At 36.9% G+C, this 19,186-nt stretch overlaps 1 protein-coding gene across 2 annotated transcripts in view; it reads right to left on the bottom strand.

Moving 5' to 3' along the window:
• Positions 1–1,659: 1,659 nt before the first annotated feature.
• Positions 1,660–19,186, bottom strand: part of LOC121640829 (zeta-sarcoglycan-like) — a 45,827-nt gene continuing 28,300 nt past the window's right edge. The window contains exons 4-10 of one of the 2 annotated variants that reach the window (XR_006010581.1): positions 16,955–17,042; positions 15,806–15,928; positions 15,431–15,503; positions 4,916–5,039; positions 3,334–3,782; positions 2,993–3,024; positions 1,660–2,474 (exon numbers count right to left, since the gene is read on the bottom strand). Coding sequence is in view for 1 of the 2 variants with exons in the window: in XM_041986716.1 (XP_041842650.1) it covers positions 3,591–3,782; positions 4,916–5,039; positions 15,431–15,503; positions 15,806–15,928; positions 16,955–17,042 (600 nt within the window). In the remaining variant the exon portion in view is untranslated. Of the gene's footprint in view, positions 2,475–2,992; positions 3,025–3,087; positions 3,783–4,915; positions 5,040–15,430; positions 15,504–15,805; positions 15,929–16,954; positions 17,043–19,186 lie in introns of those variants that run through there. The other variant, XM_041986716.1, reaches the window with a different exon arrangement.

Genomic DNA, 19,186 nt, shown 5'->3' with positions numbered 1-19,186 from the left:
TCCTGTTTTCTATGGTTCAACAGAGCTTCATCTTAAATGGCAAATACTTTTTTATGACTAGTGTGGCTCAGGTGGTAGATTTTTGGTTCGACCTGCATTCCCACCACACGTCTTCAAGTCTTTGAATGAGACTCTTGCAGATCAATATGAAAATGATTTGTAAAGAAAAAAACTGCTGCTGCATAGAGGTGCCATGTAAGTGTGCAGGGGTTAATGAGAAACATAGTGCAAAGCACGTTGTGGTACCTAGATAAGCCTAAAAAGGTGATATACGGATGGGCCATTTATGATAGGACTTAATAATTTCTAGATTAAGGCTTTTTTTTATCAGCCAATGTGTGTGTAAATTTATTGTGAGGTACTTTTAATCTATAATGGGTATGCAGAAGCTATAACGTTAAGCAAAGGTCACTCAGTCCCGAGTAGCAAACATAAACATTCTGCCGGAAAACGTGGTAAAAATGTTAAAGAGGTGCGATACAGACTGCATAAATACATCGAATGAGAATTCAGAAAGGCTTTGTTATGTCCATGTTGTGTAACAATTCTCTGCTAAATCATGATAAGTGCTTCGGGTCCAACGCGTGTCTGCTTTCTTTGCTTTTTCAGCTCTTCCCACTTAGAGAAGCCAGGACTGCTTTATTTGCCCATCACTGGTAATAGGTTTGCTTGTGTGAGGATGTGCAGTGGTCTGAAGATATCAAACTGAATGATAAAAACACCAAATTAAATAAATGATAGCGTTTTTTTGGGATTTTGTTTAGCTGGACAAACAACAAGTTGTTATTTGACACCAAATATTATCATATAATTTAGAAGAAGAGGAATTTTCAGTGCAATTACATAACATTGTGCAACTTCAAAGCACACACAATACATCACAGTGTGCCCTAAAGGGAACGTTCACACCAAAATCAGATACTTTTCTAGCCTGTGGTGCATTTAGTGATTCAGACTAAACTATTGATTATAAATATGTCTTCCTTCTGCTAAATATAATGGGGCTGATCAGCATCTTTATTATGGGGCTCAGAGTGCAATGACAGCATCAACAGATTTAAAAAAGCATACTTCTGAGCTAAACTCTAACATTAAGTATTTAAGTACCAAAAAAAACCCAGACATTTCTTGCAAAAGAGATGGAAGTCAGTACAGAATAGTATAATAGAAGGAAAAGATTATGTGAAAATAATAAAAAATAAATGGTGCTTTAGAACAATCCTAACTAGTAGACATTCGGTCCTCCAAATAAAAGCTGTCAGTCCTTTTAGGCTGATCAGAGCAGTCTGTGTTATCTAATATATTTGTTCCTCTGAAAATTAAAGCATTATGAAGTCCCAGATGAAGTTTCAGATAGAATTTAGGGCCATTTTTTATCAATATCTTCAATGGCTTCCACCTTGTGTTTGTAGTTTTAGTTGCAGCAGAATCAGCGACATTCGTGTACTTCAGCTTGGCCGACATGATTATTTATGAAACAAATTTCAACAATGAAAGAATTTTTATGCCACTATTATACTGTAAGCCTACTAATAATTTAATAATTCACATTTTTTTTCAAATAAAACAATGACTGGAATTTATATGAAAGGAATACATAAGATAAAAATTTCTTTTTGCCTTTTAATATCTTTAAAGAAACATTTTTCATGGCAGAAACTCTACGTCCAAAACAGAGGACAGGCATATAACAAGCTAATGTCATTACAAGGTCATGAACTCCATCAGTCAACAAGGTGGACATCATATTCTTGTCAGTGTGAATGAAGATGATTATGCAAGCATCACTGCAACAGTCTTAAATAATTACGACTACGTGATTTGTTTTTAATGGTGACAGGTCTTTACTTCAGTTCAAATTTATTTAGATTTTTTCAGAGCAATCTGATGTTATGGAGCTTAATTTATGGCTGAAGGTACAAATCGAATGAAGGCGTCATTATTGTTTACATCCCGTTGCACCTTCATGGCCGTCATAAGCTTTGTCTCGTTTTAGAGAAAGTACTCATGTTTTAGTTTCCGTTCACAGATGTTGAGTTGACCAAATAAATCCTTTTTGTACTTTTCCCTCAAACTGAGACCTATCCAGCTCCCTTATTTCAAGAGACAACAGTCATCTATGCAGTCGATATATTTCAAACTCCACCTCAAACCAAAACAATCTAGATGTCCAAATATTCCTGGAGCTCAGAGGAAAAAATATTGATTTCAGTGTGAAGTTTCCCTTTAAGATAAACTGAGCAGGGTGGTTAAATCATCATCCAAGGCTCTTACCAGATGGGCTCATCTCTGCCGGAGGCCTATGATCAGTGGTGGAGGATGAGAAAGGAGAGTAAAGTAAGGAATCTCTCTCCAGCATGCCAGCTGAAACATGGCTGCCTGCCTTGCTCGCATTTGGAGTGACAAGGTAAGCCAGCTTCTTCTGTCAGACTCCACAGTGGGCCGCTGCGTCGTAGAGCGGTACGACTCGCACACTGTGTGGGGTTCAACATGAAAGGGTTACAGGCAGGCAATAAAATGAAAGGTCCTTCTCAAAATTAGGGCACATTGAGAAAAATAAGACACTGGACCATGAAATTGCTTCAGTCATTTTATGGAATGTTGTGCTTTTGCTTCTAAAATTAAACCAGCGACTTCAAACTCTGGTCCTCGAGGGCCACTGTCCTGCAGGTTCAGATGTTTCCCTGCTTCAACACACTTGACTAAAATTAATTGAGTCATTATGCAGAACTTAACAAGCTTAGATCCACTATATTTGAATCAGGTGTGTTGGAGCAGGGAAACATCTAAAATTTGCAGGACATTGGTTTGAGGACCAGAGTTGGAGATTCCTGAATTAAACTATTTGGTTAGCAGCTGTTTTGGAGCAATTCATTATTACTTTGAAATAAATGAATGAAAAAAATCTCCAGAATAGTCACTAAACAGATTTATTCTTGAGTGTAATTCATGTTGTGATCTTAATGTTGCAAAGAGAGGGTTGAATAATTACCTTAGTGTTGCAAAGTCAGGAAAAAGTTCCACCTGAATTATCAAAACAGCACATTTATATGTTGTCAGCTCCACAAACGTCAAGCACAATACGTGCCACATAAGATCATGTTTAATTTCAGACAAAACAACCTCTAACATCACTGAAACATATCTAATGTATTTTAAATTGTGCTTACTTCAGTTTCTTACTATCACAGCTGATGTCTGATTGCACAATGTGTTGCCATTTAAAGCTGAAGGCACCTGTGTTTGATTTTTTCCCATTCTGTGTTAATACTGAAGACAATTTCACATCTACAGTAATCCTTGAGTAGAAAAATAGAAGTTGTGTCCTCTCACTTTAATAAGGTATTGGAAGCTGTTTTGTACATGTTCCTGATTTCAGAGAGCTGTTGCTGTTGCTTCAGATGCTGTCAGTGGAGTCCTGACCTCTATTAATCCACTGCAGGGAGCAGCTTCTCTCCTGATGTGACAGCTCAGACAGTGAAGATTTTGAGTACCATCTCCACCTCGGTGTATTCCACTTTCTACTTTCTGTCCCTTGTCAGTCAGATGAAACATTCAAGGAGCTGTTGCTCTCTGACGCTACTCCCAGGTCAGCTCCACAGGCAGATGTTGCTCATGGCCTGGCAGGAGGAACTGCTCTCTGCAGGGGAGAGGTAGATCTTGCCGCTGGGGCAAACACACACCTCATACACGGCCTGTTCCAGGAAGGCCTGACTGGGAGATGCTGTGTACATGCCAAGCGGTAGGCTTCCAAGCTGAATGCTGTTTGCATCTAGAAGTATCTGGAGGGAAAAGCATAAAGGAAATTCTGGACATCATTCAAATAATCAGAGATGTCCTGAGGTGATGTATGTATTACTAACTGGAACTGATAGATGTGGTGTAATCAGTAAATACTGAGAGGCTGGTGAAGTGAAATACAGCAGCACTGACCTGATGAGTTACTATACAAGCTGTGAAGGTGTTTTTTTCTTGGAACGCAGTACTGAATTAATTTTTGGCTACAGAAATGGCATGGCTCTTTGAATAGTAGTGATGTTTGGCTGGCAGTTTTAGTCCAGACTGAAATATTGTAACAACAGCTGAATAGATGGAAATGCAAGTCTTTTCACATATCAGCTGTACCTTATCACCTTGTTAGCCTGCTGATGTTCCTTCTTAGTAATTTGCACCAGACAGAGGCAGCTTAACTCCACTTTGGTGTGCGCTTAGACACATCAAACCAGATTCACCTGAGTAGCGAAAGCACTTTACATTAGAGTAGCAACTTCCACAGTGCTGGCTTGATGTATGTAAACACACACGGAGGCAGGTCTGATTCCCCTCTGTTTTGACCTCCTTTGCCAGTTTAGAGGCTCATTGGCCATGGGTACACCTTGATCCCCCAATGCTGCCCCTATACTTTCACACATGACAACGATGCGAAAACAGTCTCATCAGTTCTTTCAGTTTAGACGTTCTTGTTCCCCCTCTCCTTTATGTGTTGTCCTAAACCTCTAAAAATGGTCAAGTACAAGTACTGGACTGAAAAAGAGTAAAAATGTTTAAACACATTTGTAAAGCCTTCAGAAAGCCTGAAGAACTTTTGATGAAAACCAGAAGATTGAGAGGAAGAGATTTAGAAGACTACAAGAGTCTAGCTCTTTGGTAACAAAATACAAAGAATTAAGGAATGGATCAAGACTTTTGTAGATCATTTGTCATGACCCAGCATTTCTACATCAGAGGTTGAGCATCCAGTATATATATTATCCAAAAGCAACATATGATTGTGTTTGCCCAGAAATCCTACCAAAAATGTGAAAGTTGAAAGCAAGCATCCCATCTCACAAGCCAATCATAAGGATATGGACAGTAAAAGAAAGGAAAAAAAAACTAACAAAAAAAATGACAATATGGAGTTTTCCCTCCTCACCTCTCCCTCTGTGGACTCTAGTTGTAGGTCCTTTCTGCTACTGATCTTCAGCGTCCCCTTGGCAGCACTTACTTCCACCCCTCTGGGAGCCTCCATGGTCAGGGTTCTTGTTGGGGCCTCGAGCCTTTCAGAAGAAACCACCCAGGTGAACTCATCAACTTATTTATCTGATATCATAGCTGAGCATACAGTTAAAACACATATATAAAGTAAATAGTTCATTAGATGCTACTTAGTTTGTAGTTCAGACAAATTGTTTCATTAGAAAGCCAAGGTAGCAAAGCATCAAAAATGGTAGTCAAGATTTGAATAAAAAGACTGCTTAATGATACTCTGACTCCAGCTCTAAGAGCCAAACTTCCCCACATGAGGAGAAATGAAGCAGCCATTCATGTTAAAGTAGCTCCTCATTATTCTAAATCAGTGGGGCCATCCTGAGCAGCTCATAATGGTAACAACTGATTCTGACCTTCAGCAACACCAAGGCTAATGCAATTTGCATTTTCCTCCTGTGGACCATTTGTTTACACACAGAAAGATAAGTGTAAGAGCCAATCAATGTGGAATTTGTTTTCATAACTCATGACTATTTCAAATTGCTTTTCACACCCACATCTTCCCCAGATCTGTTTTCAATGAATTTTAAACGGAGGAATTTAAGGAGGCGCCTTGAAATCGTTTAAATCTCCATACTGCCTGAAAGTGACACACATTTTGGATTATGCAGGAATGGAACAAAGGGCACAAAGAACCCGAGCAAATGAATTTAATCTGCATTTGAAAAGCCTGTCAGAAGTCACAGTTTGGAGAGAATATGTGAAATGAGCCTTTGACCTGGAACTGTTCGTGCTCCAGACCTAGCTTTTGCCTCGTTTCAACTCAGTCCTTTATTTTAAGCAACACATTAAACAATCTAATTGCAAAAACTGCTCTAGAAATATATGGAACTTCATAATTGTACAAGACAGCCCTTTCCAGCTCCTATAGCAACACTACCTTTTTTTTCGCCTCTTAAACCCCTGCTTTTCATTAGTGAGCCACATGTTTCAATAATTTCTCAAGAGTCCACCGATGATCCATGACTTGGACAGACGAGTCATTAAAAGACTCATTTGCAACACTCTGCACTGAGCTGTTCTGTAAGAAGTGAGTGATATGCAATGCATGTGTTATATTTTCACTCCATTCAAAGCTGTTCAATCATCACCCTGTCTGCATGCGCACGCACGCACACACACACAGACACACACCCACACACACACACAGAGTAAATCTGCCAGAAGACAAAGTGCTCAATTTCCAAGAGTGCTTGTTTCAGACACAGTCCAGAACAAAGCATTAAATGAATAAAAAAAAAAAAGATGTCTCTTAGTTTTATAACCAGCTCAGACTTCTTTCATTATCATGTATGCTTATGGTCTTTTCGAGGCTCCAACAGTGCCATGAAGTCACATTTCACTTTAATGCTGGTCAGTAAAACCAGTCACCATTAATGAGATATCATTTAAAAAGCATCAATGACCAATCGAGACTTGCATTACCCTTGTTAAATTATACCATTTTAACCCCAATATCTCTGCTAATGGTGTTAAATATAATACAAGAGCAAGTTCTCTGATTATGTGCCTGAGTTTTACAAGCTTCTGAGGTTTTTAAAGGTGGATTTGAATGGTTTTCCTGTCTTGTGACCTAAATACTTACAAATAAAATTTAGTTTCCCTCATCTTCTGTTTATTATTAGCTTCTTTTGTAATAAAACTTTTTAACTTCAAATGGTAATAAAAACAACACTGTTTACCGTTTTCATGAGATATATAGTTAAAATGAATTATCTCAGGACAGAAAAAAAATACCAGCCACTCAGATAAATTTGCCTGACAAACATAGGGAAAGCATATCAATTATAAACCTGTCACAAAAAGTAAGTAAATGTCTATTTGATTATTTATACCCTTTAATAATACCAATTCATGTTGTACAATACATTATTAGAAAGGCTAATTATTCACCTTTACAACAAGGTATAACTCCAATGCCCAAGCAGGTCCCACAAGTGTTCAATTGGACTGAAGTCTAGACTCACGGCAGGCTAATCCATTCTCTCCACTCCAATTCTGGAGGTACTCTGTGATGATCCTGACTCTGTGGGGAAGACTGTTGTTATCTTGGTGCAGCTCAGTGTTCTGCAGGTTTTAGATGTTTCCTTGCTGCACCACACTTGACTCAAATAAATGGGTCATTACGAGACTTGTGCAGAACTTGACTACAAGCTGTTGGAGAGCCATTTAATTTAAATCAGGTGTGTTGCAGCGAGGAAGCATCTAAAACCTGCAGGAAACTAGCCCAAGAAGTCTGAAGTTGGTGCCCCTTGTTCTGGAGTAGGTCCCAGATTCTGAAGATATGGGATCAGAATATTATTCCAATATATCTGTCTATTAATTAGGTGCCAATTAGGTCACCAGTAATACACTGATGACTGGAACAAACCTTGGGTAACTAATCAGACTTTCCAATGATGCATAATAAAACATCAACTGTTGTTATTAAGAAGGAAAAACTCTAACACAAATTTCCTTAGTTTTTATATTTTCTTCAAAATCCTGAAATGAAATACTGCCTACAGGTGGCAGACATAAATTTTCATAAAAGCTAAATTTTCAGGTCTAAAGTTGTAGTGGTAAATAGTTATTTCTCAGATGGAAAGGTCTCTGTTTTACCCACCATATATAACATTCAGAATAAGGGGAATAAGGCTGTTATTAATCTGATACAGGAAATAAAAATGATGTTGTGAAAGGCAGGGTTATGCTGTGCTGAATTGGAAAAAGCATCACTGGCAGATATAAGTGGGGAAAAAACAAACACAACAAAAACAAATGTCCTCTCCCTTTCCAGTGAACTGTACCCTCATCTGTAATGTTTATATTATATTTTTTGCATGTTCATTTAGCCTTTCATCCACTGATTACACTGCCTACCAATCATAACAAACCATTTATTGAGAAAATTGTCAAAATAATGCAGACTGTTCATTTGCAGCTCTGAAAAACGTTATAGATTGGTTCATTGTGGTAAGCAGCTGGAGGCCTTGGTTTTCCATTAAGAGCCTCTGGAAGAAGAAGATGACGCAGCTATTTTGTTTAGAAATGTTACAGTGTCTTATAACTCTCAGATCATTAGGCTGGCTGATGAGGCCATCATTTACCTGAAAGAAAGCATCACTCTCCTTTGGACCAAAGTGCTTGTTGTATCCACAATATTCCAGGGCTTCTGGCTTTATCCACAAAATTCAGATATGTAAAGCCCTTATAAGAGATGACTTATGGGACATTTGAAATCAGAAGGCCCGTTTATGACAGACTCTCCCATTATCTGAGAAACCTGACCAACCTGCATCCAAGTCGACCTTTACATCCACAAAAAGGTCAGTAACACAGGACTGTGAAGGGAAAAGCTACAGAGAAAAATGTGCTCATGACCACAGTTAATGCCAAAGCAGTAGAAGCTGGTTCAAACACTACATATCCCTAGTGTTTGCTCATACGATTCTAATAATTAAAGTTTATTTTAAATGTCACTGTCTCGGTTTTTCATTGAGCTTTAAGCACTGACAAGTTTCACTTGCAGTCTCCAACTAATCCTTCAGATAAACTTATAGAAAAAACTGTCCACAAAATACCAAACATTTCCACAAAACAGCAAGATGATAAATGCAGATGAAAAAATATCTAAATGTCCTAGTGTTAACATTACCAACCGCGACAGAATATATGACATGCTACACGTCCTACACAGACAGTTACACAACCACCGTTCTTTGTCATCAAGATCGAAACCTTGTATGCCAACAGATTTTACAAACATGGCCCTGAAAGCTGATTATAAAGATTTAAAAAGGATCTTTCAGATGCAATTTCACATTTCTTGTCCAAAACCCCCCAAAAAAGACATGTTATGGCACCGATTTGATCATAGCAGAAACCTTAAGCATCTAAATCACTGAACATTTTAGTAAACACTCCCTAACTTATTCAGTGTAAGAGAAGTTATTGAAACTGACATGAACCCCAGTGAGTGCCACTAGCTTTCTGACACTACTACACTTTATGTAGTTAAGAAAAGCTTGGTATGCTTTTCATTCTCTCATTAAAATTTATGTACTGAGCTCACACTGGCTGAACAATAAGCAATACTGATACACTTCTCACAAGTCTACTTGTATGTGAAAAGTCTAACATGCTGACACAGTCTGTGACCATGATAAAATCCAATGAAGAGATAAGCAATAATGAGCTACTAGTTTTAATACAACATCTTCAGCCCTTTCAGAAACAAATACATAAAACCTCATAAAACACTAAATAGTAGTGGGTGGTAAAAAGATAAAAATAATTTCTTATGAGCCACTCATCAGTGGTCAGCATCACTATAAACCCCATAAATTTTATGTCAAAGACTCTCTATTAGCTGACTCCTCATGTGTATTTAACAATATTAGGGTGTGAGAAATAGTGGCAATTTTTCTTATTTTCCAGAGAGGAGAGACTAACTATCCATAAAGAAGAATGAATGGATATCATAAAATCATTTAAACCATTGAAAGAGTTCTTTAAAAGAAAATATGAAGCAATTCAGACAATTTCGCACCACTGAGGTTACTGGTCATGTTTCTGTGACAGTGTCTGGGTCTTATGGAACAATTATAGAAGTCCCTTACTTCCAATAACAGATCAACAGGTCTGTATGACGGGGAGAAATCGCTACCAAAATTTGAAATAATGTCCTTGTTTGCCATGTTCTATTCTTCTAAACACGTGTGCAAAAATAAATAAATAAATAAATATAATATATATATATATATATTTATATATATACAAATGTTTCTCAAAGCAATACCTTCCCCATTGGAGGGATCAGACATCACAGGAGTCCAGGTTAGACTTGCTCTCTCATTTCTCTTATTTCTCAGGATTCCCCAACTGGTTTATTGATACTGTGCCCTGTAAAAGGAGAAATATCCAAATCCCTCTCTTTGGGGAGTCTAAACAGTAAAATTCTCACAGTAAAATACAGTTAAATTAAAAGGCCGTCCTTTCTCCATCTTTTCTCTTCAAAGACTCAGCCTTCAACGGATGCTGCTTTTGAACCAAAAAAAGATTACAATCATGTGTTATATATTATATAATGACCCAGTTTAAATACCATCTTTTTTTCTTTTTATCTCCTTAATAGCCCCAATTTGTATCTGTATCAACTGTTTGTATTACAGACTTGAAAAGTAAAATAAATGTATATGAACAAATGGAACCAGTACTCCTTAAGAAATATCTTTTTGCTGCAGCTAAAACAACCAGAGAACACACTCCTGCTTCACCACCTCTCAATCCTTCCAAAGTGGTGGCAGAGAAGTCTGAACAGAGTTTGTAGGACCAAAAAGTTGTTCCACTCAGCTTTTATCTTTGTAATGAACATGTCACTCTTGAGGGGACACAGTGACTGCAGAGACCATCCTGAAAGCTGCTCACATCAGCAAGAGATGGCAATGAGGCTGGCAGCATTGCTGTTAAAAGCCATTTTCCAGCTCTGTGATGCTGGGTCTGGAAATGCAGCATGTGATGTCTGCACTATAAGGAACTAGAGTGCCTAAAATTTGATGCTTAAAGTTAGACTAGCTTTGCTACAGACTATTGTGTAGTTTCAGGCCTCATCCTTAAAAAAACTGAGAAAAGTTTCCTTTTGACAAGACTGAAAATTGGGAACTTTTTGTTCAATTTGCCAGTAATGTATCTAGTATTTTTTTCTTAAAAGATGTCAAAAGATGAGAGTCTTCCTGGGTGTACACAGACTACTTGACAGACGTATCTCAGCAAATGCAACTGCAATTAGCTGTATCAGAACTGATATCACACAACTTTCCTTTCCTGTTCTGATGGATTTGGGACATGTGCATTTGTAATCTGAGCACAATCTTTCAGACAGACACAAAATGATGTGATTATATAATTGACAGACATATTTTCATATTTAGGCCTATCATTTTCTGGCTGCAAGCAGCTCTTATCATCAAGCTGAGTGGGCAGATAGCCAAAGAGTCAAAAAATAAACGTTCAGAGCTAAATTCTCTGCTATTATTAATCTTGATGTATGTCACCAGAGGGTATTTTGAGAATAGAATGGAGCTGAAGTGAAGTACAGAGGTCAATGTGAGGTAAAGGAGCTGTTCAGAGCCCAACAGGAGCAGTGTCTAAAGCTAATGACGTACCGAGAGACACATCAGGACCACATCCATTTTAAAATTACACTCCAGTTGTTTTAGCAACATATATGTCAGTGCTACCTTCCTGATGAACAAGATTATTTGTCTAACATGTTTGGTAGTTTTGGGCGTAGATAAAAGGATGTCAATCACGCAGCTCAGCTATTAACCATCAGCCCTGCTGTCTTTGCACTGTAAGATGAAGATAAATAATTGACTTGAAAATGTTCCTCATTCATTCGTTCTAGTACAAAGAAACAGTAGAAACATAAACCTGCACGTGTTTCTCACACATCCAAATAGGATGTTTCAATAAGAAGTGGCTGTAAAAAATCATGGAAAAAAATAAAGCAATTTATATATATATATATATATATATATATATATATATATATATATATATATATATATATATATATATATATATATATATATACACATATATGCACAGTACACAGATTCAGTACTCGGGGAGAGAGCAGGTGCTTCAAACAGGAGGAAGATCTCAGGTGAGTTTCTCTGGTGTTGTCTTTGCTCTTTTAATCTCCCAGATTACCACTGGCTGGCAGAGAAATAAAGCACAGGAAAAACAGAGTGAGCTTTCTTTAAAAAGGAGGGCGACACAGATGGAAGTAAAGCCATGTTTTTATGATCTGAGAGAAGTTTCCTGGCAGCAGGTGTGAGGAAAGGATGCTTTCAGAAAGGTGGTGAGAGGGAAGAAAGGCTTAAAGCTTAATACTAAACATTACATGTTACATTTTGTTATTCATATGTGTTTTCATATTTGGTGGATCATTTTTTTTGTTGTAACGATGCCTCTTGTCATTAAATCTTATGTTATTGGAAATCCAGGTTATTTCCTTTTTTAATGGTCCCACCTTTTATGGATTCCTGAATGAAATGTGACGAAAGGGAGAAAAGAAAAAAGCTTAAACACTACATTTTTGTAAAAGTGTTGATTTTGATTTTGGTGAGAGTCAGTCTTTTCTCATTTACACATAATTATACTATATGATGTCTTTATATTGGCTGACATATTAGATGTGTGGGTGTAATCAGTTAATAGACTGTTGCAGTTCATGATTTATGTCTTTAATCATGGAAAACGTCCTGCTTTGGTACCATTAGTCAGAGGCAGAACAGATTTTCTGTTTAATGATGAGGTATGGCAGCACAGTGTGGGTCAGGTTTTACTACAAAAAAAACCAGCTTGTCTACATAAATGCAGCTTCACTGACAGTTTGGATTGCCTTTTGGCAGGATTACACTCAATCCAATGTGACTAAAAGAACCCTGTCCTGAAACACTTGTCTCAAATTAGAATAATTACTTTTAAAAAAACAGAACTACACAAACTGCTTTTCATCTGACTTCTACAGTAGGGATATAAAAGTCTAATTAACCACATTTCCAACCTTATAAACCAAAAGTAAAAAAGGTGAATATTTCACTTATTTGTATTCTACAAACCTCAGTAGTGTCATATTTGGTTCATACAATAAAGTAGCTGTAGCTCAGGAGGCAGAGTGGTGGTTAAAGTTAAAGTTCAAGCTTATTCATAGAGCATGTTTAAAAAGAACTGCTGTTGGCCAAAGTGCTGTAGAACAATAGTAGCCACATAACAAGAACACAACTATAATTAGTAAAAAACAACAAAAACTAAGAATTTTAAAAATCTAACCTAAAATAAAATTAAAAACAAATTTTGATTTGATAGGTCAATTGCTCAATTTTTTTCCCACAAAAAGAAGCATGGTAAAAAGGTTCTTAAACGTGGATACACCCGCGCCACCTGCCACAACCAGTGTTAACCTGGGTAGTGAGTAGTGCGGTAACTATTAAAGGGTGGTGTTACACTGTGTTCTACACAGTGTGTTGTGCCACAGTTTCTCATTAGCACTATTTTCTGAGATAATTGGACTACTTAATTATTATTTGACAGAAATGCTAATGACACATGCAGCGGGACTGAAAAAAGTTGCTGGTTGACAGCTAAAATCTATAATTCTCTCTCTCTCTCTCGCTCTCTCTCTCTTTCTTGTCAGTTTCTAAAACAAGTGACACATTACAGTTAGAAAAAAAACAAAAAAACAATTCTGTGATTTAAAAGAAAAAGAGTGAGCCGTCCTGGCCACAGTGCCTTCATTGAAAATTAGCATCAATAATCACTTGCATCTACTGTTGAGCCGTTTTGACAAACTATGTACTGACTAAACACATTCCCATTGTTCATAAAATCCAGATGTTAGCAGGTGCTACTGGGATTTTTGACCAGTGTAAAGCTAGTTTTTTTTAAATCTCCCTATTAGATTTTACTATTCATTTCATATTTTATTAATTGTTCTTTTAATCTGTAAACATTTTTTGTTATCCTTGGTCGTTTTTAATTATTTGGGATGTACATGACATAAGTTATATTAAGGTTTTATAGGCAGTAATGAACAATAATTCAGCAGTGTTAAGAGAGTTAAGTTAGGCAGATGTCACAGTTTGGCTAAAATTCTTTTTTGGATTTGGATGTTGGGAGCAACAATAGATCTTAAGATCTTGAGACTTTAAACAGAAAATGGGTATACTTAAACGTGGTGCTGTTCCTGCTTTGTTCTTATTGCTAAATCACACAGATAGTGACTAGTCTTTTGACCAATCAATGGATTACAGTATGGCAAAGTCCACATTTCAGGGTCGGATCAGTAAGATTTGGGCTCCAATGGAAGGGTCTCAAAAACCCAGAACTAACACAAAACATATGTTGAGTTTGCTCTTTAGAGTCAGTAAAGTTGGAGCATTTGTGAGCATAGTGGAGTCTAAATATTGTGAGATAAAACAGAATCTAACCAAATCCAAAGCAATTAGCCCCTGGGAGAGGAGCGAGAGCAAGCCATACAAGTGGATGTCCACCATTCTTCTCCTTTGTTTCTGCCAAAAACAACAAAGCGTCATTCTGTCAGAAAGTTTCATTCCTCTGACGCTTTCTCTATTACATAGTTGATGCATCTATTGCTATCCGGTGTATGTCCAACCATAAAGGTAAGGTTACCGTTAACTGTGGAAATGCAACAGAGATCAAGGTTTAACGCACCAAAACACCCCAAACTGTCCCAAACCGTCCCATCCCATTTCCACCCCTTAGTGGAAACAGGGCTTTTGTACCTCTACTTAACAGGTTTACAAGTGATTTTCCAGCAGAGCAGTGTTGATTATCTACAAGCAAATTACTCAGCAAGGAGACCATAGGAATAAAAAGAATTTATGAAAATGTTCTCATCCTTGAATTTATGTCATTATTAGTGCACGTATTTCAGTTCGCTGCATTCTGCTATTTAATGCTTCTGTAGGATTCATTAAATGCAGGGAAAGCAAATTGGGTTTAGATAAAAGTAATATATTAATGGGTGAAGCAAGTCATTTTAAAACTAAAAACAATGGATTATTTTTTTTCTGTATTAACTGAAAATTAATAAAATTTATCTTTGATATTGTGTAAATGAAACTTTGATAAAATGTGCTTTAAGTAGAACATAATCAGAATCCTGCTTCAGTGGAAGTCATGCTGCTTTATCATTTACTCGTGTTTTGGTTCTCCCTCATTTTATGGCCTCTTGTTAAGACTTTGGCCACATTGCAGATGGTCACCCCTGAGCTGAGCCTGTGTGTGTGAAAATCCTCTGTGTGTGTGAGTAGTTGCTTGAAAGTGAAAATCATCAGTATTCCTCTCACTCTGGAGGATTAGGCTGCCAGAACACCGCTTTTTCTGCCAACTTTGATCCCAGCTCTCCTCTCAGGACCAGTAAGGTGGACAACAAACCGCCAACCTTATAGCTCGTTAATGGACCGACGAGGGGCTCAGAGCCTCAGGCAGAGTTCAGCTCGCATAACATGCACAAGGGGGGTGAAAGAGTACAGTACATAACCAAACCTTATCCAATTTCTCCATGCTCTGTCAGGGCTTTAATCAATTCCTGACTGCAATAGAGAAAACTAATAAATTAGTTCACCCCTCGGCTGTGAAATTAATAGAGTGGTCAGATCCGTGGTAGTAGTAGTCTGTAGATGCTTGAGATAATGATACTGGTGAGTAATGGTTCCTGCCACGTTTTTTTTTTGTTTTGTTTTTTTAAAGCCCAGCCATCAACTTTGAAATGCCACAGACCATTTATTATTGTTATTTAAAGATCTCAATTTTAATTTAACAGGATACGAACATATGACATTAAGCTTTAATGAATTTAAGTAAAAGTCACTGAATATGAACTTACTTCAGGTCCTCAGAAGTCCTCGCCTGGATCAGAGGAGTCTCGACTGAGTGTTCGAATACAGCACCTTCTGAGCCTGCCGATAAAATGAAGCGTTATAATTCACCCGGGAATGTGTTTACCCAAGCCCTTTGTCCCTTTATGTTTAACAAATTCCACATTTTTAGCTCAGCTGATTTGGAGGAAAAAAAAAACAACTAAACATTTTTACATTTTTACACACACTTTATATTAATTTCACTTTGACTATAAACAAACTTACTTAATATGCATTTTTTTTGTATCAATATCAACCAGACATTTAATTTGTTCTATTATTCCCCAAAAAACAAACCCACCAACTAATACTGTTTCAGTTATCAGACGATCCCTGTTTACCAGTGACTGTCAGTTGCTCTGTTGTCATGGTGAGTTCGTCCTCATCGGCAGTGAACAGAAGTCTGCCTCCATCTCTACTTCGCACCTCCAGCCTCTGACACTGGGCTTCCACAGCTTCAGGTCCTGCAAAACAAAGAACCAGAGAAGAGTTACCAGAAAAGCCAGTTCCAAACACTGCAGAGTGCATCAATGTGCTGGAAACGAACATGCTAATAAGAACTATTCTACATATTTATAATGCTGAATGTCGCATTGTATTTTAGTTTGATAAGTATTCGATAAAAGTTCTCACATTTTTAAATTATTACACTTGTAAATATTGTGTCATGTCTGTTTGATCCTGCTTAAGCTAGTATTAGAAATCTAAAATATTCTGTGGAGTGCTTGCTCTGCAAATGAAAATGATCTAACACAGAAGGATAAGCCACACTTTTACAACAAATAAACACCAATCAGTGATGGATTCTGCCTGTGACGAATATCAATTTCTGTTCTCCAAACTTTGGTCTTTTCCAAATTTGTATGGAGATTTTTTTTTAACAACTCCCTTGATCGCTCTCTTCTCTTTTCCATTAATCTACATCAGCTGTGATGGTGGGAGAATTTAATTATTGTCACCAAGCTCTACCTCTTTCCAGACTAAATGCACTGTTTAACAAAAGTAGTCACTGGTTTCTGAAAGGTCAAGCATGACCAAAAAGAGTCATATCACCAGTCCTATCAAATCAGCATCATCTCTGTACTTCAACCTGCAATGATCAACAGCTATTAATGTTAATAAGTAGGTCATTTGCTCCTTAGTGGTCATTAATCATGTGAATGACTTGGGTAATTTGGACTGACTGATGGGTAAACCTGATAAGGAGAATCTACTGCCCTTTTAATAAGTGAATTAGAGGTTATTGTGTTGAAGAAATTACAGAGTTGACTCTGGAGAATATTAAAGAGAATTTAGAAATCAGCCATTGTGCTAAATTTACTAATGACATTAAAATGTGATATTAATTTCACAATTCAAAGGCCCAATTGTGACCCAAATGGCAATGGTGTAATAAAACTAGTGCCCTAAGTTTAAAGTACCTCAATGTTACACTCCAAAAAGCAGGTGTTTCCCCATCAGCGGGCAGACAAGAGGCAATTTAAACTCACCCACTGTGAGCTGACCAGTGAGCTGGCCTTGGCTGTCTCTGGCATTCAGCGTTACGTTCTTTTCTGATCGTAAGACCAACACGCTGTCCTGAGGGAACCATGAGAAAGGGAGAAGAAAGACACACAGGGAAACAGAGAAAAAAAAAGAGATTTAACACAAGGCAAAAATCTTTTGGCATAATTTTTTTCCCCACTGTTTGAGTTCTTTGGAAGGAAAGAAAGAATTACAATAAATACATTTTTTATTGTAATTAGCCTTTTTTTTTAACCTCCCAGCTGATCAATAAAATTACCAACATGCCAGTGTTAATGTAACTGTCAATTAAAATGAGTTGTAGTCACCAGTAGCAAAGGTCTGTGGTTCTTTCTTGGATATAAACCAGTAAATTAAACAACATCAAGACAAAAATTTTAAACAAATGAAAATTAAATGATTAAATAATGAGTAATTGAGTGTTTTAGGAGTAAAAAGTTGCTAGAAAAGCTGAAGCGTAGGGAATCCTTCTCTCCACGGCAGGCATTTAATTATAGACTTGTTCTGCTTTCTAGCTGTTTTGTATTTAGCAGGTTTTTGGTTATCTGACATCTGAAAGGCACTCGTGTCTGTGTGCATGCAGACCACGCTTTAGGCACATTTGTTCACCATTTTGTTTAAAATACTCCTATTGTTTAAAAATCACTGCACCATTAACCAATGACAAAGGGGGAAAAATGACATGCCAATACTTTGTTTTGATGAGCAATCTCCATCATATTGTTTGATATATTCTGAATATAACCAGCACAATGGCACCTTTGTTATCATACTGTTTATAAATAAAATAAACTCACTCATTTTTAGGATGAATACATGAACATGTCTGTCAGATTGGAAGGCATGAAGCAGTAAATGTGAAGATTATTCCTTTTGTGTCTGAGCAGGAATCATGCTGCGACTGTGTGAGAATACCAGCGGCAGAACTGAGCTTTAATGTTAAAATCTTGGATTTTACAGAGATTTAATAAAGTAAAAATGCAGCATGTCAACCAGTGCATTTAATTTCTATAAAAACAGGTGATGCTGAGAGCTTAGTGACCGCGATAATTTGCACTCACACTTGGATATGTGTCAAAGCCTTTTCAAATGATATTTGGCAGTCTGCTTACATACTGCATAACTTTCACATAACACAAACAACTGGCTTCAAACAGCTGTCCATTTACATATCAAGCAGAAACAAAGTGAAATTAAAAATTATCTAGATTTTTGCAGGACACCATATAGATAAAAAAAACAACCTCTTGCAGTAACAAATATCTCTTTTTTTATTTGCTAGTAGCAAGTGTGCACAGAAAGGGTCTCTTGATCCAAGCTCAAATGATGTTTTTTGGTAAAGTGCTTTGCGGTCAATTAGTATACTTCAATTCTGATTTCTGTTATTTATGTCCACTGCAACAGGAGCTTAAATGTAAGGTAATTAGCACAAGATTTATTAGCAAATCAATTCAAACCTGCATTAATGAAGCCATTCCTCAAGGGATGTAGAGGTATTTATATTAACAATCTATACACAAATTTTTCTTACATAAATAAAATAGCTGCAACTCATCAGTACCACTGAATAAGTGAAAGCTGACACCACTTAAGGATAACTTGAGACAGACTGAATGCCAACATATTTAATTTATACTAGCCAGGATATGCTACATCCAATGCCATGGCATAACAAATGTCAATGTGGAACAACTGATAAGAGTTTTTTATTTATTTATTTTTTGTTTTGTTTTTAATTTGACTTTTAAAAATGACTTAGGAACAGAGCTTAAACAACGGCCATTTTCTCTATTTCTCCCCAGAACTACTTAAGGGACAAAGTAGATGAATTTTATTCATTTAAATAACAAAATGTACATGTGATATTTTGGAAAAATGCAAGTATCATATTGAAACTCGGATCAGTATCACAGACATAAAATCTTGATCAGTACATTAGTGGTATGTGTTTTCATGGAATTCTTTGAGGAAAGAAAAAAAAACAGTTTGTTACAACTGCAACCTGTTAGCAGAAGAAAACAGTCCACCTTGAAGCTGTATAAGGCCTTAATTAGAGAAAGAAAATTTGTTCAATAAATTTCTATCTCGTGACTTACTTCCAACTGTGCAAAACTTTGTCCAAACCATGGTGCATGTGTTTAATCTAATTCAAGTTCAATTCTTATGCACACAGTTGATTTAATTTACTAAACTGCTTT

The sequence above is a fragment of the Melanotaenia boesemani genome, chromosome 5 (genome assembly GCF_017639745.1).
Source record: "Melanotaenia boesemani isolate fMelBoe1 chromosome 5, fMelBoe1.pri, whole genome shotgun sequence".
Lineage (NCBI taxonomy): Eukaryota > Metazoa > Chordata > Actinopteri > Atheriniformes > Melanotaeniidae > Melanotaenia > Melanotaenia boesemani.
Note: the sequence above shows the minus strand (reverse complement) of the source record. Positions and strands in the feature narration are given on the sequence as shown.